Here is a 25,344-nt window from a genome sequence, read left to right as displayed (position 1 = left end):
CATTTTGAAACCAGTGGCAAAGAGCTGCTGTCTTCTTGAAAATCAGTCCCTGTATTCACATGCTGAAATATTATTTTAATCCAAATCTAAAAATGAACTATAAGATAATGTTAAGAATCATCTTAGGTTGCTGTAAGTTTCTACAGGAAGAGGAACTGTATTCGTTATACAGGCCTTCCTTTGATCCATTTTAAATGTATTGCTTTTAATGAGATTGTACTCTTTAGATGATTGATAGATTTTTTTCAGTGTTTTGTTTCCTTATTTACAACTGGATAAGATGAGGATAAGGCTATATTTGTAAAACATAGCTTTTTCAAGTTAATGTTGGCAACAAAATGTGCAACCTAATAGGAGTTTTACTTTTTTAACTTGCAGGGGGTCTTGAAATTAATCTCCAGCCTCGGAATCAACTCACAGAGAAAGATAACATGTCCTTGCAATGCACGGCAGACAAATTCACCTTTGAGAAGCTATCGTGGTACAAACTCAGTGCTCACACTTCGCAGACTCCCTTTGGAGGGCTGCCCATGCCCGTTTGCAAGAATCTCAATGCTCTCCAGAAGCTGAATGCGACGGTTTCAAATACCAATGGTGAAAATGTCACCTTAGAGCTCATCCTCCATAACATCTCCCTCCAGGATGGAGGGGACTACGTTTGCATTGCTCAGGACAAAAAAGCTAAAACGCAGCATTGCCTGGTGAAGCACCTCACTGTTCAAGGTACAGATCTCTTACTGTGAACCAAAATGGGTGGTGGTGTATGAAAATAACTGCAATAGTGTCAGTTTTTGGTATCTTCAGACCTCGCATGTGTTGAGTTAATGGTGCACTTGGTTTGTTAAATAGATTTAGACCATTAGTTATAACATGCAGGTCTGGGGGTTGTCCAGGCAGCAGGGACTTACTATTTCATTAGTACCAGTGAGGAAACACTGAATGAGCCACTGTGCTGTGCAAGAAGATGAGTTTAGCTTTTGCACAAATAATGGTATGTGTTTAGCTCAATAACTTCTCGATTTTATTTTTCAGACATGTGTTTTCCTCTAGCTGTATATACATGTGTGTATTCATAGTATTAATGCTACTGCTTTGGGTCACTGACTTGAGTTTGAAGTAGTGTCTGTAATTTAAAACTGTGATGAAGTGATGCTGGTATTCAGGTGCAAGCAATGCAAGCTGATAATCAGTCAGCTTTTCACACAAGTAGTGATGACTGTGCTTTGGGACCTAGATGTCTAGACTGATTGGGCAGATTCAGGAAAATACCTATGCTTGTTCATATCCTGAATGGATGTTTGATGGACCAGCAGTATCAGACTTCTTGTAATGGAAATAGAAATGTGAGGGAAGCAATTTCTCACCTATTCTCTCTTCCCTCAGCATCCTGAGCAGTTAGAAATGAAACCCCCTAAAGCAGGTTACATCAATACTGTTAAAATTTTCTTGGCTATTATAATTCTTTCATATCATGTGGAATTTTAGCTATGATCTTAACATGAACGCTGTGGCTGTTGCTGTTATAAAAGGATTTGAGACTTTGTTACCGGGCAAGCATGTAGAGTGTAATCAAGTGCTATTACTGCAAAAATAGATGTTTTCTTTAATGGTCAGTAATTCTGCCGTATTTTCAAACCAACAGAGCCCATGGCACCCACACTCATAGGAAATCTGGAAAATCAAACAACAAACATTGGTGAAACCATAGAAGTGTCATGCACAGCAAATGGCATTCCTCCTCCAAACATTATGTGGTTTAAAAATAATGAAACCCTTGTTGAAGATTCAGGTGAGGATCACTCCTTTGCTATGAATGTTCTATCACTTAAGGGCGTTCTTTCACAGGACTCATTGCTGATTTTCACCATGAAAAGTTTAATTTTGAATTTGTAACACAAATTGGAATAAAAATAGCAGAACTAAGTATCATAATTTTTTCCAGGTATTGTTTTGAAAGATGGAAACAAAACACTAACCATACGTCGAGTGAGGAAAGAAGATGGAGGGCTATACACCTGCCTTGCCTGCAATGTCCTCGGATGCAGAAAAGCAGTGGCTTTTTTTTCAGTGGAAGGTTAGTGTTAGCTTCTCTCCAGATTATCCATGACATCACTAAAAGGAAAATCTACTGGCTGTCCTGATTGGTGATCTGAAAATACACCATGAGATTTATGAAAAGTCCTAACCATTCCTGTCAAGCTCAAATTCGGTGCTGTCATAACCATTATAATGCCAGCTGTTGAGTCTGATGCTTTCTCCTCTGCAGTGTTGTTTAGTGCTTTTCAACAAAAGCTGGATCTATCTGTCTTACTTGTGGTTGCAGAGAAAACTCTGCCAGTCTATATTACATGCAAACCTATACAACAGAGCCTGCCTAAACCTGCAGATATCCTGGGACATCTCTATTGTCTTGGTAACATAATTGTCATACTATGTTTTTTAACAGTTGTAACTTTTTAAACTATGTAATTGCTGTCATAGCATCTAAGAAAAACAGAGGGAAGACTTTGTGCAGTCTGTTGTGCTTGCTGTCCCATTTCAATGATAGGATCAGGTAGCAATTTTGGGTTAGGGGCCTCCAGTCTTAGTCCACCAAGCTCTGAAAGTAGTGTTTGAGACCCGTCTCTCATTTGTTCCAGTCCTATTGTGGCACACCGAAATGAAATTCGCAATGATAAATTCTAACAAGAGGTTAGTCTGCAGACTGAGTAGCTGGAACCATGATGAACTTTCCACCAAGAGTTGCAATGAGAAACCTCGAACTAAAAGCTCCTTGCCCTTGATATTAGTACATTTGCAAAATTTAGTCACTGAATCCTTCACAAACCTCTGTCTTACAAGTCAAAGTGATTGTCCGATCTGTTCTGTTAAGGTAATTAAAGCAGTATCCTGTTATTCTTATAGGTCTCATTAGGATATTAAGATGTTGAGCAATATGTTTACATGGGGTAGAAATTATCTGCCACTGACATCAATGTAGATTTTAGCTGATGTGGTAAATATGGCTGGGGCATGTCTGTAAAAGATGAAAGTCTATGTAAGACACACTGTTTCACTCCAAAAAATTTATAGCACAGCTCATTGGGGTCATGCAATGAAGTGTGCTTCTGTGTAGGAAAATCTGTATGGTGCAAAGGATGAAATACAGGTGCATGATGTGGTGAACGGGAGCTGGAGAGCTGCTCCTGCACATTAATAGATGTCCGAGTGGTATCTGCTGTAGACTATTCTACTGGAAAAGGGATGTTGTAAATAAGTCCTTATTTTCATGTGTTCTTGTAGAACTGTGTTTTTTCATGTCCCTGCTGAAGCATGTAAAGAGACAAGAGAGAGATTCTTCTCTGGGTCATTCTCACAGCACTTTATTTACTATATGATGGGGTTTTTTCGGTTTCTGGGAAGTCATTCATTTTGAGTATTCTAAAATAAAGATTTCTTTTTAAAATGTGAGATTTTACTGGTTTTATATGTGCCAAAGGTCCAGATACTGTCCTTGGAACAAAGCTGATGCTAAGAAATTGGGTGATGTGTAAAACAGCAAAAACCAAGCGTAATATTCCAACATAAAAACCCAAAATTTTTGTTTTGTTTTGCTTTCGTTTCCTTGCTCCATGTTGCACTTTTAAAATGAACCTTCAGAACAAGGACCTCCGTTCTCTACATTAATGAATGAACAAAACCAATACTCTTCCAACTATCACTCAGATATTCATTTATTTCTTCCCAGGCGCTGAAGAGAAAACAAATCTGGAGCTCATTATCCTCGTTGGCACTGCAGTGATTGCCATGTTCTTCTGGTTGCTTCTTGTAATCATCCTCCGGACCGTTAAGCGGGTAATGAAAAACTTCTCATACTGTCCTATTAGCACTGGTCTTGCATGACAAATGAGAGCTGACTTGAGGCCTTTTCTGTTGTTTCTTTCCATTGTTCTTAAATCAACAGACACATTTTTTCTCTCCATGCCGTAACATTCTTGCCTGGAACCAGGGGCACAGAAATTTGTTTTTAATTGAACAGGCCCTTGCAAGAGAAAAAATGTTTCAGCTGGTTTTATTTAGTAAAAAAAAAAAAGTGCAAGTAATTAACAGTGATCACACTCACTGTGACATGGTGTAGGGAAATGGTAGCCTGGCATTTCTGGGAACTGGTGAAACACTACAAAGTGAGAAAATGGCACTTTGCCTGCACATTGCCAGCAAAAAAATCTGTGCAACTTCAACTAATACCATTTTCCAGGCCAACGGAGGGGACATGAAGACTGGCTACTTGTCAATCATCATGGATCCTGATGAAGTCCCTATAGACGAGCACTGCGAACGACTCCCATATGATGCCAGCAAGTGGGAGTTTCCCAGAGACCGGCTAAAGCTAGGTGTGCCTTCATTACACAAGCTGTTTAGTGATACTGCAGCCAGCCCCGTGCTGGGGGGTGTTTCAGGTCCTGGCTTGCCATGGGGCTGCCCTGGTGCAGGACCACCAGGTGGGCTCTGTGATCCCGTAGGATATAATGCATCCTCTTCCCATTATCAGCCTTCTGTTATTTTCTGATACATAAACTCAGTTTAGAGTTGCTGGTTTTTCTGCATCTTTTGCCCACTGTGTCAAGCATATAAATTGGAGTATGTTCATATTCTCACTTCAAGGTAAACCTCTTGGGCGTGGAGCTTTTGGCCAGGTCATAGAAGCAGATGCATTTGGGATTGACAAAACTGCTACCTGCAAAACAGTGGCTGTCAAAATGCTTAAAGGTAAAAATGATGACTAAAAATTCACCTTCAATGCAGAATATAGAGATAATTGCCAATGCTATAACCAGTAGATAGAAAAAAATCAAAATTTTTGTACCAACGGTGTATACAAGTTTAGCTTAACAGTTGGTGTCATGAAGCAATGATTAGGGAAAGTATATGCCTTTCCCTCATCGATAGCTGGAGCAATACGACTGTGGTTTCTTAGCCATTGCTTTACAGATCTACTCAGGTTCAGAATATAAACTTGCTCCTGCAAGCAATTTGCACGTGTCCATTTTTGCCTTTTGTAGCCTGGCAGGGAGCTTTCTGCAAGTCTCAGACAATGGCTTAGGCGTGCTCCAAAATGAGTTGTAGTTTTGAACAGCTTTCTCCTCATTTTAATTATATTATAGTCCCTCATATTTGCCACATAAGAGTTGAAAGCTGTGGTTCCCAGACACATTGTTCCTGAGGAGGATGTCGCTGGGGCCGCAAAATGGGGCTGCCAGCAGCCAGGGGTGGTATCCCAGCCCTGTGTTGTACTGGAGGAAGGGTGGGAAAGCTGGGGGATTTTTGACAGTAGAGTGTGAGCAGTTGCAAGCGCAGGCAAGACCTGTTGCAGGCTCGTTGCAATGGGATGAGCATGCAGTAATGACAATAAAAATTGGAAAGCCCTGTCCCTCCAGCTTTGCAGTGCTCAGGCAACCTTCAGAGAGCTGCCTTCTCTGCCCCTCTCTCCCCACTGCTTCAGCTCTTTCCTCTTTCTCTTCTATCCCTGTGGGATGAGGACACCAGCCATGTCTCCAGACTTTTGGTGAGGCTGCAGAGTCAGGCATGTTTGGTCCTGGCCCTATCTCCCTCTAGTCTGTGGACCCATTGAACCCTTAGCGTGGACCCCAGCGATGGCTATGGGACAATATTTCTAGCCCTTCTTGGCTGGGAGGGTCAATGGCAGAGTGCAAACTGCTCAAAAGGTCTGTAGGAAAAAAGATGTTTGCTAATCTGGATTGTTTATGTCCCTATTCTGATGTACTGCCCTTGGCAAACTGGAAAATGTTTAAAAGCAGAGGAAAACCAACCCTGTCATGCATGTGCCTAGCTTTCATCAGTGTCCTGCAGCGTATGTGACCCAGGCTACCAACCAACAAGACTTCTCACTAGATGTGCTGGAAACATAACAGAGGAGAATGCAGAGGAGGGGAAAACCTTTCTGTCTGTGATGCTCCTGATCTGTGTTGTTTTACCTCTGCAGAGGGTGCAACCCATAGTGAGCACAGAGCACTTATGTCAGAGCTGAAGATTCTCATTCATATTGGCCATCACCTCAATGTTGTCAATTTGCTTGGAGCCTGCACAAAGCCAGGAGGTGAGTAACTTCTCAGTGGGTGGGAAGGTGCTAATGAAAACCCCATTTCTGCCATTTCTCCTGCATAGAAAATTGAGTTTCAAAATTAAGGGTTGGAAGAAATAGTCTATTTAAAAAAAAAAAAAAAAAATCTGATAAGAGTGAGCAGAACCAGAGGTGGAATAAGGGCTGAGAAGCCCTGAGTTCTACATCCAGCTCCATCCTTTAGTTGTTCTATCACTTTGCTTTTCTGTGTTTCAGATCCACTTTTCTAGTGGGCACCCCACACATAACAAGTTGATCTTGTTCTCATCACTGGCTACAGTGTTGTGACTTTCCTCCCTGGCTTTGGACGGGCTATGGGTGCCTCTATGTGTGTGTAGGAGGGGAGATTGCAATTTGGAGTAAAATTCTGGGTGGATGAACCTATTTTACTTTATAATTGGGGACAGATGTTTTGTTTGACAAATCCAGCACTGCACTCTAATTTGGAAGAAATTCAGTGTAAAGTATCTTAGTAATAATTTTTCAGGGAAGCTGACTTGTTGGCTTACTATGGGATCAGAATTTAATTTGTAAAGTTCCATGACAGAAGTGCAGTAGTTGAGGGAAACATAATCCATAAATATTTCTTCCCTTGTTTATTCCGCAATAAAATATAGATGGCTAGTATCTGGAACCTAGGATGGAAATTTATTATTGTAGCATATGCCTATATGGAGCAATCTGAGCATGAAATACCACATTTGGACTGTACATTAAGGCATCTATGTCTGAAACCAAGATTCCTGTCTTAATTTTTTGGACTTAAAATGCCTGCACAAAAATGCATGGATAATCGCATGTGTACTTTATTGTAGATGAGTGGTTAATTGCACTGAAGATCATTCAGATATGTTTGTCGCATCCTTACAATGTCAATTAGCAGAGATTGGCACTTTTAAGTATAAGCACACCACTATACATTTTCACATATGAAATTAGGCTCGTGATTTTCAAAAGTATGTTCTTTCTTTTCCTTCTTTATACAGCAGAAAAGGAATCATATCCCTACTTTGATTAGATTTTTTTTAATTACTAGTATTTTTAAAAACCTCTGGGTAGTAGGATGCTTTTTGAAATGTACATATTTCTAGCCAAAAATTATGCTGTGAGATAAGGTGGGATATAAATGGTCTTTATAAGGAATTGCTTTACGTGTTGTATAGGCCCACTCATGGTGATTGTGGAATATTGCAAGTTTGGAAATCTGTCAGCTTACCTACGGAGCAAGAGGAGTGAATTTGTCCCGTACAAGGTAAGGAGTCAAGGTTATCGGTATAATGTTTGATTTGGTGGGGTTTTTCCACACATAATGTTTCTGTTTCTAGTGCAGACTGAAGTGGCAATCCTTGGGGATGCTGAATATCTAGTACTTCTCATGGGAACAAGAGATGGCAAAGACATCAGAGGTCATCTAGTCTTTCCCCTGGCCCCTGCAATGTAGCTGTTTTGTTATTGTTAGCTTAAAATGTGCAAAGGAACTGGGCTTCCACTATTTCCTTTGGCAGATTATTCTACACTTGGCCGTGTCTGTCAGGAAGTTTTTTCTGATTATCAGCCTGAATTTTTTCCTTTCTTAGTTAAGCTCCAGATCACCTTAAATAATTTCACTCCCTGCTTAGTGTATATATCCATCAGATATCCGTAGGTGTCTTCTATCACGTGATTATCCTTTCCACTATCCCCTTGGCTCATTGCTGAACCAGGTTATACATTTTTTTTTTTGCTATTAATCATTTTGTATTATTGATGTATCTCATGAGTTTACGTTCAGCTTTTCACCTTCCAAGTCCTTTTCTAAGGGGAACTCCATCACAGCACCCCCTCTTTGCACCCCAGTTTGAAAAGAGGGGGAGGATGGAGGCTGGCATTTTCAAAGTTATTTCTGGATGCCTCTGAGAGGGGGTCTGATTTCTGGAGAGGGTTGGGAGGATCCATCCCCTCCGAGGGTCAGGTTGCTGGAGGAAGAGCATGGCTGCATGTACCCAGCACTGAGCATCATGCTCAGGACCCTACCCTTTTTCACCCACAGCCAAGCAGGAGGCCCCTGGGCTGTGCTCTGCCATGCTGGTAGACCTGAGTCTTCCTGCAGCTGCCGTGTTTAGATCAGAGCTTCTTCAAACTGCTTGTCGGTTCTCCAAGGGGTCATTTTTCTTTATCCTTGGAGTCATTGTTTACTATTTTATATTGGCAAAGGCAACTCACTGCATCCTCTTGTGAGGTAAAAAGGATAAACAAATATCTGAGAGGCCTTGAAGGAAGAGGCAGGGTTTCACAAGGGTGCTGACCCTTGCTTATACAAGCGTTGGGAATGGGAATATGCAATGGAAAAAAACAGCCCTATCAGGGGAGAGAAGTCACCAAACCAAAGCAGGAGAAAATGGAAGTGTGGTGGAGAAAGCCTGTGGGGCTGGTATCCTCCTTAGAGGCATTCAGTGCTTAGGGGAAGAAGGAAACAAGTCAGATTTTGAGGGCTGCTAGGGTTTTGGCCAAGGTAAAGGTTTAGTAAAAGGGCCTTTGCAGCAGTGGGAGGTAAAGCCACAGCAGTACGGAGAGGCTCGACTGTATGAGAGGTGGTTTGGTAGCATCCACCTGTGCTTTAGAAGTGGTAGGCACCAGGGGGCTGAGAAAGCCAGCTCCTCAATGTGCATTTATTCCCCAGCATGTGGAGATGTTGCTGGGAGGTGTCTGGGAGGATGTGGGAGAAGACTAAAGCCATGCTGTGGAGCGTCAGAGGGTGCTCTAGCTGATAAGCCCGTGCAGCCATGGGTTGGGGTTTTCTGGTGCTGCAACCGCACCAGCCTGGTGCCCCAACCAGAGCTGGCTTGGAGCAGAGCAGCCAGTCATGCCAGCACTGGGCTGCCCTTTCTGCCTTCAGTGGTGCCCATGGCACAGACTGTAGGGAGTGTCATTGCCTCTCCGAGGAAGCTTCTGGCATGCTTTCTGCTTCTGATTTCTCTCACCCTTCCTTCACATTTCTAGAATAAAAATGCCAGGTTTCGGCAGGGGAAGGAGAACTATGTTGGTGATGTCTCTGCAGACCTGAAGCGACGGTTGGACAGCATCACAAGCAGCCAGAGCTCAGCAAGCTCTGGCTTTGTGGAGGAGCGGTCCCTGAGTGACGTGGAAGAGGAGGATGGTAGGATATGTCTTTTTCTGATGTTGGAACAGCTGTCATTGCTGGGGGCTGATGAGGGACATTGGGGACTGTGTGATTTCCAAAGATCCCTCAAAGCTGTGTGCGGGGTATTTCCTGGATGACCAAAATTCTCAAGCTATGGATTATCCAGTTCAGCATCCCAAACCCCTCATCCCAATCCCAGGTAATGTCAGGCATGCACTTTATGCATTTCCACACAATTTTGGTCCTTTTCAGAACTCTCTGGTGTAAACACTGACCCTCTGAGCTGGGATGTTGTAAGAAGTATGTGGACCTAACTCAGGCCTTGAGATGAGGGTTTTTGCCATCAGTGTTGTAGTTCTTGTGAGATTTCTTCTTAAAATCAAGAGCTGAGCAAAGTCATTGAGTTGTTTATTTCACCGGGAACTAAATGCCTAGGTATCTTTGTTGGATGTGGGAGTACATTATTCCTCCAGGTCACTAGAGGATGAGGTTAGGCTTCTTCTACCCTAAATTAGCAGGGCTTTTTGCCAAATTCAAGTCTTTCTCCTCATGGCATATTCTTCCCCCATAAGGGCTAGGTGGCGCCTCCCTCTCATTGGTTTCCAAATTCATCTGCTGAAACCACAGCAAGCCTTTCCTTTGCTAGGAACTTATGAGCTGAGTTTTGGTTGTTTTTCTTTTGTGATTGTTTTGCAAATCTTTCCACTGGTGGGAACTCTGGAAATAAGCAAGGAGGCCTGGGGTATAACCCATCATCTCAAAATTTATTTTACACGGGACTAGTTTGGTGTAAAATGGGTTGTTAGTGATAATTATACAACCAAAAAAGGGCTCTGTTTGCTCTTCCAGTTCAATGTGGCGTAAGGTTAAGATGGACTTTTACCTAAGAAGTAGTTAAGGGTGAAATCAGTGACAAAGGGCATGTTTGACTGTCGTCTGATTCTTTGCAGCTGGTCCTGAAGACCTTTGCAAGAACCCTTTGACCATGGAGGACCTCATCTGTTACAGCTTCCAGGTGGCGAGGGGAATGGAGTTCTTGGCTTCACGCAAAGTAAGGAACTTCTCAGGAAGAATGGCATGTTATTTATTTGCCTGTAGGAAATAGCGCTGTAGGTCTATAGAAGGAAACAGCATGTTCATCTTTGGACTAGCAGTCATCCGCAACATTTTCTTTTTGCCCTAAGACATACCTGAATCATTGCTACTACAGAGTGAAACAGCCCATGCACAAATGTTAGTGATCTGTATAAGGTTTATGGGTCACTGATTCATAGAAAAATGATTAAATAGTTGGAGGAGGGAAGCTGACTTATGAGGACGATTAAAGGAATCAGGGTCAAATCCCTGGTAACCAGAGCTAAACTAGAGTAAAGGAGTTTGCTCTGAGGAGGTTGCCTGCAGTGGGATTGGAAGGGCAGTGTGAGGAGAGACGATGCTCACCTATGAAACTTCATGGATGACTCCTTGAAGAGTCTGTTGCCAAAGACACCCTGGCAGTCAATAGCACTTCACCTGCATTTTGGCTTTCTAGAAGTGCTTTTCCGTGATTTGATTCTAAATACATATAGTACATGTTTCAAAGGATGTAAATTCCAGCAAGAGCGAGGACTTGCCTGTAATTGTGTAGAAACAAAAAGTACTTAGAAACGGGAAAAGGAAATAAAACTGGGGAATACAACACTGGTCTAGAGTGCAGGCTAGGTGTTCAAGAGCAGACTTCAGAGTCTTTTCTAAAAACATGTATTTGTCTACATTTCATACATCCTGGTTGGTGTGTATATGCAATGTCTTTCCAGGATCTGCAGTTCTAGTCCATACTAGAAGCCACCTTCAGAGCCTGGCTTTTTTACTTCAAGCTATTGAGGCTTGAGGTTTGAAGTCTTGGGGTTGTTGACTAAAATGTTGTTCTGCATAGGTAAAGATAGGGACTTTTCTCTCTGTAGTCAAGATTAGTTTGTGTTGGAATCAAATCGGCGTTTTAGTGTGGTATGTTTTTCAGAGACAGAGTGGAGTACACAGTACACAAATTTGAGTGAACCTAAGTAAATCTAAAGGTAATCAGATCTGAACCTGTTTTGTGTCAGCTTCTTAGGATAATTAATTAGCTAACTTCAAAGACCCTCTCTGCATAGTGGATAAACAGATGTATGTTTGGACTTGGGAACACAAGTCTCCCTGAGCCAAATCAGTTGTGACCATCAAAAAAGCACTTAAAATCAGTAACTGTTGATGCTGAGGTTTCTTTTTCTTAAAAGGTTTTAAGAGTTATCTGGCCTTTGAGGGTAAGAGAGCACATATGTGAAAGAGATCAGCCCTGTGGACAGAACTGTGACGACAGGCAGCATATGAAGTTGTTTACTTCTCTTTGCAGTGCATCCACAGGGACCTGGCTGCTCGTAATATCCTCTTGTCAGACAATAACGTGGTCAAAATCTGTGATTTTGGCTTGGCTCGAGACATCTACAAAGACCCAGATTACGTCAGGAAAGGAGATGTAAGTTTCAGATTCTCCATTCCAGAGAGAATTAATATGAAGTCAGGACTCCTTTTTTTCACTTTAAATATGTTTGTGGAAATGCAGTGTTTTGCTAAACCTTTCTGTTTATGGAAATGCTTTCAGGCCAGACTACCCCTAAAATGGATGGCACCAGAAACCATTTTTGATAGAGTGTATACCATTCAGAGTGATGTATGGTCCTTTGGAGTTCTGCTATGGGAAATATTTTCACTAGGTGAGTCACTTTAATTTTACTGAGCCATCTTAAATTTTAAACAACAGAGTCTGAAGAAAACACTTAAAGGATTCTTGGATCCTCTTTAGCATTTTTTTTTACTTCTTGAAAATTTCCTGTTTTTTTCCTCCATCAAAATAAAATACTCAAATTTCCTTAAAAATGCAAACATAGGAAATGCTTCTTCATACAATTTCTTTGTGATGATATGCCTCATTTACTCAATCAGTTGCTATTTCCATCATAAATATAAATTGTTTGCACATTCAAATATACTGAATTACCTTATTAACTCAGGCCATAGCAAATTATTTGTTTGAAAATGAATCCCAGAATTTAAGAATCTAATGCATTGAAATTACCGTTGCTCTCATTTTAGGCGCATCGCCATACCCTGGAGTGAAAATTGATGAGGAATTTTGCAGAAGACTGAAAGAAGGAACAAGAATGAGAGCACCAGACTATACAACACCAGAAATGTGAGAAACTGTTCTTCCAGATGCCCATGTATACCCCACAACAACAGCAGATGCTAGAGCAAGCAATAGGTGCTGTTTTCTTTGTGCTGATACTTTAATGGGCTTTGTTTTTCTAGGTACCAAACAATGCTGGATTGCTGGCATGGAGATCCTAAGCAGAGACCAACTTTTTCAGAGCTGGTGGAGCACCTGGGGAATCTACTACAAGCCAACGTCCGTCAGGTACATTAAATGTATTCTCTGGTTGCTAAAACTACCAACTGAACCCCTCCTGTCCTGCCAGCCACCATGAAATCCATACTGTCCACTGGAGTCGTCGAGGAAACCTGGGCTTTTCCCACCACTCCCGTTACTGACCGGCAGTTGGGGCAACTTGCAGAGAAGAATGACTTGTGGGGGGAAGGTTGCAGAGTTCTGTTGTGGTAACAAAAAGCCACCTTGCCCTGCCATGACACCACTGCTGTGGCTACTTAGCTGTCTTGCTGGGGAGTTGTTGGCACAGGCTGAATTCCCTGCTCTGATGATGATTTCTCTGCATAGTGCAGAGACATTTCAGCAGGTAGCTCCTGTTGATCTTACTATGCCAAAGATGGATAGCTTAGCACATGTGAGGATGTGGGCTGCAATGCTTTTAATGACTCTTCTGGAAAATGAGGATACAGGCCTTTTGCTGCCTGTCAGCAGCTCCTTGCAGATAAGTCTATTACGACTTGTCCTGTGTGCAGGCATTGTGGTAAGAGAGCCCACTTCGTCCAGGTGGGGTACATGGGCCACCCTCCCAGGTACTCCATCTTGTGGCTCCACCTTCATGTATTACAGAAGTGGACAAGGCCAGAGCAATAGATGTGAGCACACTGGATGAAGGAGGCTGGATTTGGCCACGTGCTCTCCCTTTCTGACCTGTTGGTAATGATGGGAATTACCTGCCCTTCCAAACTATTGTGTCTTCTGTGCATAGCAAAACTCAGAAATGATAGCGTTTCTTCACTTTCCTAAAGAGCAGCTTGAATCTTATGTATCACAGAATCACAGACTGGCTGAGGTTGGAAAGGTCTTCTGGAGGTCATCTAGTCCAACGCCCCTTGCTCAAGCAGGGCCACCTAGAGCTGGTTGCCCACAACCATATCCAGACAGCTTTTGAGTATCTCCAAGGATGGAGACTCCACAACCTCCCTGGGCAACCTGTGCCAGTGCTTGGTCACCCTCACAGTCAAAAAGTGTTACCTTGTATGTTCAGAACACACTTTGTGTATATTTGCCCATAACCTTATATGGTTGGATTGCTAATGATTTAGACCCTCTTGTCATGAACTGTAGTGTACTGTGACTAAAAAAGACAAACATGATTTACTGTCTGATGACTAATAACTAATTATGCATATCTCATATTGTAATCCAAAAGGGATAGATGAAAAAAAAATAGAGAAAATGTAGAATCTACTAAAGGATTTCTTATGGGACTATAAATAGGTATGCAGTATCAAAGGATGCATAATCATTGTTTTCTCTTTATACTTTAGAGCAGAAATGTAAACAAGTGGAATAATTTTTTAAAAATCGTATCCTTGCTATTCACATCAAATTAGATGCGAAAGTATTGATAGATTTCCTTTTTTGCTATCTCCATTTAATTATTTTTTTCATTTACTTCTTACCCTTAATTTAGTCTTTCTGATTAATATGCTGTAGTCTAATTCAGTCTCAATTTGTTTGTTATTTTTTTTCCTCAGGTGCATGTTCTTTGTGTCATTTGGATTCAAAGTTTACTAAAAACTACATTTTTTATTTCAAAGACATCAATAAAAATTTTCATTTATACATGATGTTACAGTAGATCATATAAAAATCTCATATTTTAAATCTAAAACTACTTGTCAGTGGTTCTTAAGTTTCCTTCTTTTAATGTAGCCGCTCCTGCAAAGGTGGCATAATGTTCATAGTTTAATCAAATAACCAAGGAAGCACTGTTGGACCGATGCGTTCTCTATGTACGTGTGTGTAGCTGTTTAGGTCTATGTATATCTGTAGCCTATTTAATTTTTGTATTTTTTCACTGCATTCTACAGGATGGTAAAGACTACATTGTCCTTCCTTTGTCAGTATCGCTGAATATGGAAGAGGATTCAGGTCTCTCTCTCCCAACTTCACCTGCTTCCTGTAGGGAGGAAGAGGAAGTCTGTGATCCTAAATTCCATTATGACAACACAGCAGGAATTAGGTATTTTATATGGTGGACATCCTACTGGGGCCTCTGGGCAGGTTTTATTCATGCTGGGGGCAGGGAAAATGAAAGGAAGAGACTTCAGCTGCCTGGTCCATATTTAACCTCCTCCATAGGGATAAGAAGGAATCTGTAGAGTTTTTTTAGGCAAAAACTAGTTTCTTACCTCCCCAAATGGTAGTGGGTTTGTTGTTTGGTTTGGGTTTTTTTTGCTACCCTTTCAAGATTTGGTATTCTCATTCAAAAGAACCATAAGAGTATTTGTTATTTAGTTTTTAAGAACCAGAACAAATACAAAGTGTTACTGATCCAATTCACTTGTGTTCACACTCTTGTATTGCAGCTCCCTAAAATATTAATGGTAATAGATCTATTGTTAATACCCTCTCTGGCATTTCCCCTCCTAAGGTGAAATGTTGGTAAATAGGTCATGAATTGATAGTTAAGGAGAATGTGATCTAAATAGTGTCACTGTTTTTTGTCCACTACTTGCTTCTGGAGGGCTGCTGGGGCATCCACAATGGACCAGTAGTGGTAGATGCTGTTGAATATCGTGGCAGAGGTGACTTCCGCAGTAAGGAGTTTGTACTAATGTGCTTAAGCGGGTCTTATGTTGGACCTTGTGAGGACCTCAGGCATGGGATGTAAGGGAGAAAGGTATTTTCTCATCCAGTGATGCCTAAGATCAAATTCAGCCACTTAGAAGCTGGGAGCCCTGGGTTGCTTGCTGCAGTCTCAGAAGAAGGAGGAGGATAGGAGATGGAACCAACCAGCAGGGCAGAGGTAGACTCCGTTGACAGGTGTCATGTGGTTTCCACAAAATGGAGCCCTCTCCCTCACTGCTTGTATTATATCCACCAAAGACAAAGTTCCCAATGATTTTGGGTACTGCAGGATGCCATTTTTATGTGGTCTTGGGAAAGACTAGGTAGGCACAGTGCATTTCACACTTCAGTTGAACTTATGGTCCTAGAGCTGAACTCTCAACCCCATGTTTTAGTAGTGGGGTAGTCTGAAATATAAATATTTAAAAAGACAGAAAAGCATGATTTAACACTGAAAACACCATATTTATTTTCCACTTCCAATACTTCCTATATGGCTTTTCCTGGACCCCACTTCCTGTTATGAACAGAAGTAAAATCTCTCTGTCAACCTTTTAAAGAGAGTTTGAACCTCTTTTTTCTTGTCTTACAGTATGAGAAGGTTGTGAAAGCACTTGTGGAAACCATGCTAGGAGAGGCAAAGTGGGGAGCTTAAGACATGCTTAGGGGCTTTATTCTTCTGTCTGGTCACTGAAAATGATTTTGTAGGCATGGATCTTCCTATACATGTAGTGGAAAAGATTGATCTGTTCAGTGATGTCTTTTTCAGTCTTCACAAAAGTATTAACTAGGAGGAGAGGCTGATAACTTCGGTCTCTAAATCAAAGCTGGGGGAGGAAAAGGGAGCACAGGAAAAAACACAGAGAATATTAAAGAATATTTAGGTTGCTGAGGTAAATTAAAATCAGCGGGATCTCCTAATGTCTGTAGCATTTGGCGTAGGAAATAGATATGCAATTTTCCAACCTTGAAAGATTGCCATTAAGAACAGCCAGGTGAGGTAAAGAAGATTTAAGGAAGTGTAAAGATAATGCATGTTTTCAGAAAGAACAGAAAAGAAGTAACCCTTAAATCAAGTTAACTTGAATCCCAAGGTATGATCCCCAAATAAATGATCATATAAATAATGGTAAATGCCTGCAGGAAAATCCGTGTGTGGCGTCTCTGCCTGCACACTATTTCTGGTCCTGTTTGCAGTAGCTTGGCTTAACCAGGAGGATCTAATTCATTGTAGCCCATGTAGGTTGACTCTTGTCTGGGCTGAGCAGAGACAGGACTCCCATACCTGGGAGGTTGTTCAGATCAAGAGGCTAGGATTCCCAGCCCTCACCACCCTACCACCCTGGTAACTGTAGTCCTGGCCATGCAGTTCTGTGCCTGTGTGGACAATTAAATGCAAGCACATGGGGAGCTTTCAGACTAAGAAGGAAAGTTGTGGAATGAACTTCTCATCATTCAAGGTCAGGTTGTCCAGGAGGATAAGTGGACTAGATTGTTCATTAGATGTTTTTGGTCCTGGTAGGGTTGGGTGGGAAGTGGATTAGATACCACTGCAGAGTAACAGAAGCAGAAGACATGGTCAGTGCAGAGATCTTGAAAGAACTGGTTTTGTTAAGTCTAGGAGGAGAAAATGGAGAGGGAACATAGTAACAGTTTTCAGTATATGAAAAGTTGCTTGAAAGAGGATGCTAAGTAATTATTCTCTGTCCCCAGCAATAGCACAGATTTTATTTACAGCAAATACTTGGGTTTAATATTTGAAAAACATTCTGAAGTGTGACTGAGCACCTGAGCAGGCTACACAGGGAACTTGTAAAATCCCCACCAGTTTAAATAAATGTTTGTCGGAGACAGGCAGGACTCAGCATAGCTAGAGTCAAAGCTGGAAAATGGGATGAATGATTGTCTTAATTGCCTCCAGCTTTGCACTTCAAGTGGATGCAGGTTTCTCTTCTAACTTCATGACTTTTCCTTCATGAGCTGTTAGGAACATAGATTTCTCCTGTTAAACTGGGACAACATCCGTTTTATTCCATATCCACTTAGACAGAAAGCTGAGGGTAATTGTTTTGTTTGCTGTATTAGTACCTCCATGAAAGTCAATTTTATTTTTTTGTCCAATATTTTTTATGGATGTCATCCTGACCAGAGGGCTTCTTTTGGAGAAGAGCCTTCAAGAGAGATGTAGCACTCCGTGTCCTGATCCCCATGGTTTAAGGGCGGCAGTCTGCTGAGTCTGCTGTTGTTGTCCTAGGTCCAGCCAGGGGTCTCAGAAGTGCAGTCCAAAGGAAGAGACACATGTCTGTGTTCCAGGCTCCTCTGTTTATTATACTTCTAAGTGAAGCTTGCAGGAAGTGAAGCCCTCCAGTGTAACTGAGGAAAAGAGCTGTTTTCTCAAAGCAATTTCTTAGAATTTGCTCAGAGATCAGGTTGTCAGGAGCAGAAGGTCAGAAACATGTCACTTTCTAGGCTGTTCGTCCTTTTCAATAAATGGATATTTTGAGGTTTGCATAATATGTTTTGACAAAAGGATTAACTTCTCTGTAGAGAGATAAAAGGATTCTGATATCATTGTGCTGTTTGCAGCCAAGTTGTGGATAGTGGACTGAAACCTTTTTTTTATTTTGTGTTCTTTACAGTCAGTACCGACAAGGTAGCAAAAGAAAAAGTCGCCCTGTGAGTGTGAAAACATTTGAAGATGTCCCATTGGTAACCACTGTAAAAGTTGTTCAGGAGGTGAGTTTGTCTGTTGCACTTTGTATGTCTTTTCCTTCTGTTGATGTCTTTTTCTTGTTTTTGTCGTTTTTTTTAATCCTTTTCCATTTAATGCATTTCTAACACCTTTGCAGGAAAACCAGACAGATAGTGGGATGGTTCTTGCATCTGAAGAGCTGAAGACATTGGAAGAGAGCGATAAACAAGTGAAAATACCCTTTAGGTAAGTCTCAGGTTGGATGTAGGATTGAATGTGACCTTTTGCTTGCAAAAAAGACTGATTGGTTTGTAAAAATTTAAAAAAAAAAAGAAAAAGAAAAGACAAAGAAAAATTGTGCACTGTATGCCTGGTCACCCACATTTGGTACCAGTAGAGGAGAGGTAATGCAGCTGTTGGAAGCATCAGCCAGCACTACAGAAAGGACTTGTATTTATCAGCTGCAAAAGCATCAATCACCTCTCGAAGGAACCGAGCCGGTGCACACAATTGAGTGTATTTGTGAGGGCCTGTCTGCAATGACAAAGAGCTTTTCTTTTTCCTTTTTCTTTCTTTTTTTCTAAAGCTGACTCCTGAGTTTTCAGGATGTACCTGGGTGTATTTTCAGAGCATTGTACAGGGGTTTCATTGTGCAGTTCACAGGAAGCACAGTGGCCTTCACAGAGCTGGAACCTCACATATGCTCTCTGAGAGCTTCTCAGGAATTATTTTTTCCAGAACAACTTCAGTGCAAACAAAGGTAGATTGCAGTTACAATTGCACCACAGCTGAAGTGTGTGAAGCCTCTCAAAGTTTTCTCTCCACTTCATCTGTGGTCACAATCTAACTCCTTATATCGTCATAAATGTAAATAACTTTTTCATGTGTTAGTGAAGTTAGGGCATGTAAAAAGGTCTCTCCTTATAATCAAATGCATGTTTAAAAAGGCTTGAAGCCAGTTTTGCTAAGTGCACCATTTTGCTTTGGTTGTTGCTGTGATGGAAAGCAGCTGCCAGCAGGAATCGCCCACATGCCCTCCAGAAGACAGTCTCCACAGCTCTCTCAGTCCTCTTTCTGCTTGTTTTTCGCAGCACACTGGTGCCCAGCAAGAGTAACGAGTCTGTCATGTCAGAAGCCTCCAACCAGACGAGTGGGTACCAGTCAGGGTACCACTCAGACGACATGGACACCACCGTGTACTCCAGCGAGGAGACCGAACTCTTGTGCGCCCGGGAGGCTTCGCCCCCGCTCTGCCGCACGCGCGGGCTCACCTACGACGGTGCCGCACAGCTCTCCTCCCCGCCGCTCTAGGGCAAAGCCAGCGGCTCCGGGTCCCTCCGGGATGTGCCTTCCTTGCCTGGGCTGGTGGTATTCAGGTTTGATGTATAGAAAGATGGCATCTGTGAGACTAAGAAAAGACGTTTATTTTTCCTGAAGAGGATGCAGACGCATCTGGCAGCAAAACTGCGCCGTGCCAGGTTGCAGGGCGCTTTCCTCAGGAGGTGGTGGTGGCTGAGGGTGCAAAGCCCTGGCTGCGGTGTGTGGGCTGTGCTGACCCGATGGCAGAGGCAGCATGGTGGCCTTTGGGACCCTGGTGACATGCTGAGCATCTGCCTGATGCAGGCAGCGGCACAGCGTTCAGCTGAACTGTTTCTAGTTGTACGAAATAACGGCACAGCCCTGCTCTTTTTTTTTGTTTGTTTTTTCCCTTGCTGCTGGACTCCAGGAAGGAAACGGCATAGCACTGGCTTCTTGTTTCTCAGAGTTATCCCTTGCTTGCACCTCCACAAACAAAAAAAAGGAACCTCCAGCTCAAAGCTCTGGCACTCACTGACGGCCTGAGACTAAACATAGGCTGGGCTAAATATAGGTGAAGGCAATGGTCTCTGTCGTTGGCAGAGAAAAAAAGTTGCTGTACCAGACCTCATGAGCTGCGTTTGCTTGCAAGGCTTGCGCGGTGAGGTTGGTTAGTGGGGAGAAGGCAGAGCACTGAGCCAAGTGACAGGACATGGGTGCCGGGGGCATGCCCAATTTCTGGGGATGGCTCTGCCCCCTGTCCTCTCCAGCACCCTTGACCCATGCCAGGTGCCTACCTGCTTCTGAGCTAGCCTGAAACAGTTGTAGAAAATACCCCCTCTCTGAATCACCACTGGGGCAGCCTCTACAACAGGTAGAAAAGGCAGTGTAATCTACCTTAGGACCACAATGAGCCCTGTGGTCCTGGTGGGGCATCCTAAGGGCACCCTACCTTCTCATCTCATCCCCCCTCCCTCAGATGTAGGTCTGACTCTTTCAATTTGCAAACTCAAAGTCAGTTTGCAATGGCAGAGATCTCGGTTTAGGTAGTCTTGGGAATCTGTGACTGGTTTCATGGCAGCTCCGATTTTCTCTGAGTGGTGAGATTGTGCCTAATTGTTGGACAACTTCTTACCTATGCTCTTGTAGTCCCAGTGCTCTATTGATAGACACAATGCAGGCTACAAGATTTTAAAATGTAAAGCTATTTCTACTGAGTTCTTTTTTGTATTTTTATAATTATTTTTGTTTGTTTGTACTTACTATAATGTCAAATGTTGGGAACCATGAATATAAGGCATATACAGTATTTATAGCCTCTTTATGTAGAAATAAATGTAATATATTAAAATATAAATATATATATTATATAATGGATATTGTACTATTCACATTTGTATCGGTGTTCTGTAGCATTACAAGAGTCACAACATTTTTAATAGTTAAAACTTTTCACTTTATTAAAAAGGGACTGGAAATTTAGAGGTGGGGCTACGAGTAGATCTGTTTGCTTTTCTTGCATGTATTTTCTTATATCCTTTCTATTGACAGGGAAGTTTATCAAGTGCTACTTATTTCAAGTGCCATTTAATGAATCTAGTTATTTATACCATTGTACAGGTCTATGAACATTTCTGTGGGTACCTATAGTAAAGAAACTTCAGTGATTTTTAGCAGTTGGCAGTAAGTGCCTTTAGAGAAATGGTCAGAAGAATAGACTGCTTGTACAGACTGAATCTCCTCTGAAGGATTTTATTATGTTCAGTTAGGGAATGGCTGATCTAATTGTATTGTGGCTTTTGCCTGGGAAGTAGCAGTTCCCTTAAAGCCTTATTCATCTTTTCCTACTTGTGTTTCGTCCATCTTACTTATAGCTGAAATGTTGGCCCTGCTCTTGTGTAGCAACATCTTCCTTTATTTTAAATCTGTACTTAAAGCTCCCACCTTTTCACTTTGGTGTCCACTTTTTGACTATTTGCATAGTGAGAGCACTTGTCTAGGAAGTGGGAGATCTCACTGCTAAACTCTACTCAGGGTGAATATGGAACTAATACCTTCTACACACTACACGCATGCCCCAACTACAAGGCTGTGGGATGTCAAGCTTCAAATGTTTCTCCATTTCTCTTCCTGAATCTAAAGCATTTTACAGCCAGGAAAGCAGGCGCTGGGAGACCAGCTAGAAAGATAAGGGAGAGGCTTCCTAAATGTACTACAAGGGCTTCTAGGAAGGACCTGTGTTTTCATGTGTATATTTGACATTTATCTTCCTTCCCAGGCAAGAGTGTAGCCAGTAGAGTATGCTCAACAGACAGTGTTACAGTCTTTAACATCCCCCCTCCCCAATATTCTTCAATATCTTTAATGAAAGTGTTCTTCTAATTATTATTTTATGATGACTCTGACGGAAGCTTGATGAGTACCCTGCTGAGTCACATGTTGGAGAGTCCTGACAGAGAGATGGAGATGGATATCTGTCATTGATGTCCATCTGCCCTAGATCTGGAGCCCCCAAGATTTGGGATGTTCAATTTAGACATCTCATTTTGTAGTTTTGTTTCCTCTCCAGCTTTGTGTAACATATGATAACATGTAGTCACATGCTTCACTGTGTGTTTGTAGTACCTCTAAAACAGTTGTCCACTGTAATGCAGACTGATGAAGTTGCAGTATAGCCATTTCAGCTAATGAGTTCTCACTTACAATCCTCAGCCAGTGAAACTCTCTTGTAGGTCCAAACCATGTTAAATATGCCTGGAAAATGAGGGAACTAGCACACACCTGCTGTAGGAAAGGAAATTAGCTTCTTTAAAAAAAACCCCAAAACACCAAAACGACACCAAAATCCCATATACATTCAGTTTCAGGAGCAACCAAAGGTTCTATAAATGTGTTCATATATTTGGCATCCAATAACACAATTCTTTTCTTAGTCCATGGCCGTTACATCCTTTAAAACACCTGGACTTTTTGTTGTATTCTGAATACAGCACGTTCAGCTAAACCCCAGTCAGGCCACATCTTAGTAGATGCTTTAAATTCCAAAAAGGATATTTTCAATGAAATGACAGACAGATTGTGCACAGATTTGCAAATGCCTTGCAGACCAGTCCCGGCTTTATCTCCATTTTGCATCCATGCAGCGAAGTATCAGCATTTGTATCAGCATCCTTATCTGTGAAACGTGTGGGAGATTCCAGCCCGGATCTGAGCCCAATGAGCTGCAAACGGAAGGGACATTTGTGAGATTAGGGATCCAAACATATCACTGTGAGCAGCTGTGTAGGAGTGGGGAGAAGCAATGATAGGGTTGACTCCTCTTGTTCAGAAGAACTGCCTGAATGAACTAATTGCTGGTGGGTTTGGATGTGGGGAATCAAGCACAGCCATCTCTAAAATAGGCAGTTTCATGGCATGAAGATGGCTCACGTCAGTTCTTATCAGTGTAAACACAGCCCATCTGAAGAATGCAGGGACATTCAAGCATGGTAGCTAGGTCCTTCTCCCTGCAAAATATACTGTAAAATGTATCTCATTCTTTGCATGGAAATGTCTTGGCAAATCCAGTCCTTGCCTAAGCTTTTCTTATTAACGCATCTCCATCACAAGCAACTGTATTTCACACAAGCATAAAAGTAGTTATGATGATCCTCCATGTCTTCTGATGTGATTGTCCCCAAGCACCATGCCTGGGAACTTTTGGGAGGGAGTGCTTGTTAATTCTAAAAGCAGCACGTGACTAAAAAAAGACTACAATCACACAGCTGTTGAAATTAGGGACAAATATTTCCTGCTAATTGCATCTCTTTTTGATGGTTCTAAGGCTGGAAAACATAGTTGGGTATCATGGATAGCCTCCAGATATAAAGCTGGAATTTGCTATTTTTATGTGAAACATTCCCAAGCCATGAGTCATCTGAGGTTTCCCCTCATCACTGATACTTGAGTACACACCCTGTGTTACCTCGCAGTATGAGACCTCACAAAGCAACAGCAAGGGCAAGGAAAACAAAGTTAACGTTTGTTCTTCCTAATTGACAAATTTATTAGGGACAGAAGTTAACCAACACAGACCTTTTCTTTGGACTTCGGCCCTGGATCTTCATTCTGCCTGGCTGAGCATTGCATTCTGTGTCATAATATATGTCCTCAGCTCCTCAACCCCTGACATTTGGGCTGATTAAATCCCAGAAGGTCATTGGGAAACATAGCAGGGAGTCTGTAACATATGGTGCTGATAAACATCTTGGCATCAGAGATAAGGAGCTGGTCAATGTAATCTTAGGAAGCTCAGGTTTTGTTACCATAAAACTATACAATGTAAAGCCTAATCTCTACACAGATTTAATTAGCTGTTAAATCTATCAGGTTCATGATGAAGGGTCTTCTGGTTACCAAGATGTTATTCACTGACTGCCACCAATTTGTTCAAATGTGAAGTATCTCTGCCTTGCAGCTTGTTAGGATGACATGTTATGGTGAATGATGGCTATTCTGTAAATTTGGAAGGGGGGAATAAATGATTTTGATTTCCAGGTCCAGCTCTAGCATTAGACACAGGCTTTGGTGCCAGGAAAAATGGCAGTGCAATGTGGTTTCCTGAGTCTAGGTCAAAAAAGGCTTTCTTAAAAGGTGGAATATGTGAACTGAGGTTTAATTCTATTTTCCAAGCATAGCTGAAGATGTTCAGCATCCCACAGAGCTGTTTCCCTGGGCTTTATGCTGCTCTCTCTTTCGGTATAATCATGCTAAGTGACGTGATTACGCTAGCAATGGTTTCACAAAAGAGAGTGGAAATGTAGCTACTTTTAGTTTTATTTCTCTTGGTCTGTTTTCACACTAAAGTCAAAAGCATGGTTGCAACATGTTGTAGACAGACATAAGATAGTTTTCATGCGGCCAGGCTAAGCAGCAGTACCGGTGAGGGTTCAGCAGCCTGGGCTGTGGGGCACACAGCAAAGCCATGCTGCTGGCACCAAGCTCACCGGCAGAAAGCCAGCCGCAGGGTACACCTCTGTACGAGGCAAAGTCGCACCTTCACCTGCAGTGCATCTACGTTTAGGAATTACTGCAGAGATGCAAGTCATACGTGGTTAATGGAGGTTCTTGCACTTTTGGGTGTACTACACTAACCCGTGATTATACCCGTGCCATGCACCACAGTGGCAAAGATTATCTGTGATGTTTCATCTTTGATTTCAGAATATCATTTCCCCAATCTCTTCCCATACTCGGCTGAGGCTGCAGATCGCAGTTTGTTTTCTACCACTTGTTCCTGGTGTACTAGAACCTCGTTTAACCCCGCAGCTGACTGGGACCAGTGGGTAGCAGCAGGTTTGGATTTGGGACGGACACTCTTCCTGAACTTGTCAGTGCTGTGTTGGCATGGAGCAGGAGAAAGGAGCTGAAAGTTTTGATAATTTTATATATCCTTTACAAATAAGCATATGTCCTTATATAGGAGAGTCGTACTTTAGCACCAGGACCGCAAGCAGAGGAAAGGGGGTTTGCTCATTAGAGACCATCAGGTTGCACTGTAGGACTGGAAGACCAGCATTGCTTTCTGCTAGTCATCTGGAGGCTGCTTTGCAGCGTGTATTTCATGCAGAAACAGGGGCCCTTCACCCTTAAAGTTGCTAATGATTCACTTGCAGACTTGCAGAGTGCACTGGTTATTACTCTGTTCAGTGTGTTCAAGATGTAGTTCAAGAGCTGAGGGCAAGGCATTTGAACAAGCAATGGGCCCTTATGTTTAATATCCTTTGATGGATCTCCCACTTGCTTTGTTGAACCCATGTAAAACACTTAGCATCTGCGACATCCTGCAGCAAGGACTTCTTGCATACAGATTTTCACTTGATGGCCCCAGCTATTTTCCAGTACACTGACCAAGTATTCCCTACTCATTTTCCCCCATGTTATTTAAGATTTTATGGACAGCTAGCCCCTCAGTTATTCCCTTCCTTGTCAGACTATTCCTAGTCCATAGTAAAATCTGTTTGCATCTCCCAAAACCTGTAAATAGTGTCCCTTGGTGAGAAGGTGATATCTGCTTGGCATGGTTCCCAAGCAGGTCT

At 42.2% G+C, this 25,344-nt stretch overlaps 1 protein-coding gene across 2 annotated transcripts in view; it reads left to right on the top strand.

Annotated features, from left to right (window-relative positions):
* Nucleotides 1-20,749, top strand: part of KDR (kinase insert domain receptor) — a 31,474-nt gene extending 10,725 nt beyond the window's left edge. Inside the window, exons 13-30 of one of the 2 annotated variants that reach the window (XM_074822565.1) lie at nucleotides 379-723; nucleotides 1,643-1,789; nucleotides 1,943-2,074; nucleotides 3,728-3,834; nucleotides 4,238-4,373; nucleotides 4,645-4,749; nucleotides 5,984-6,097; nucleotides 7,285-7,373; nucleotides 9,101-9,257; nucleotides 10,193-10,293; nucleotides 11,614-11,736; nucleotides 11,863-11,974; nucleotides 12,354-12,453; nucleotides 12,570-12,675; nucleotides 14,520-14,671; nucleotides 17,919-18,015; nucleotides 18,129-18,217; nucleotides 19,063-20,749. In XM_074822565.1, coding sequence (XP_074678666.1) covers nucleotides 379-723; nucleotides 1,643-1,789; nucleotides 1,943-2,074; nucleotides 3,728-3,834; nucleotides 4,238-4,373; nucleotides 4,645-4,749; nucleotides 5,984-6,097; nucleotides 7,285-7,373; nucleotides 9,101-9,257; nucleotides 10,193-10,293; nucleotides 11,614-11,736; nucleotides 11,863-11,974; nucleotides 12,354-12,453; nucleotides 12,570-12,675; nucleotides 14,520-14,671; nucleotides 17,919-18,015; nucleotides 18,129-18,217; nucleotides 19,063-19,282 — 2,432 coding nt within the window. In that variant the 3' untranslated portion in view covers nucleotides 19,283-20,749. Of the gene's footprint in view, nucleotides 1-378; nucleotides 724-1,642; nucleotides 1,790-1,942; nucleotides 2,075-3,727; nucleotides 3,835-4,237; nucleotides 4,374-4,644; nucleotides 4,750-5,983; nucleotides 6,098-7,284; nucleotides 7,374-9,100; nucleotides 9,258-10,192; nucleotides 10,294-11,613; nucleotides 11,737-11,862; nucleotides 11,975-12,353; nucleotides 12,454-12,569; nucleotides 12,676-14,519; nucleotides 14,672-17,918; nucleotides 18,016-18,128; nucleotides 18,218-19,062 lie in introns of those variants that run through there. The other variant, XM_074822566.1, reaches the window with a different exon arrangement.
* Nucleotides 20,750-25,344: the final 4,595 nt, after the last annotated feature.

The sequence above is a fragment of the Strix aluco genome, chromosome 4, assembly GCF_031877795.1.
Source record: "Strix aluco isolate bStrAlu1 chromosome 4, bStrAlu1.hap1, whole genome shotgun sequence".
In the NCBI taxonomy this organism is placed as follows: Eukaryota; Metazoa; Chordata; class Aves; order Strigiformes; family Strigidae; genus Strix; species Strix aluco.
This window is presented reverse-complemented; position numbering and strand designations above follow the sequence as displayed.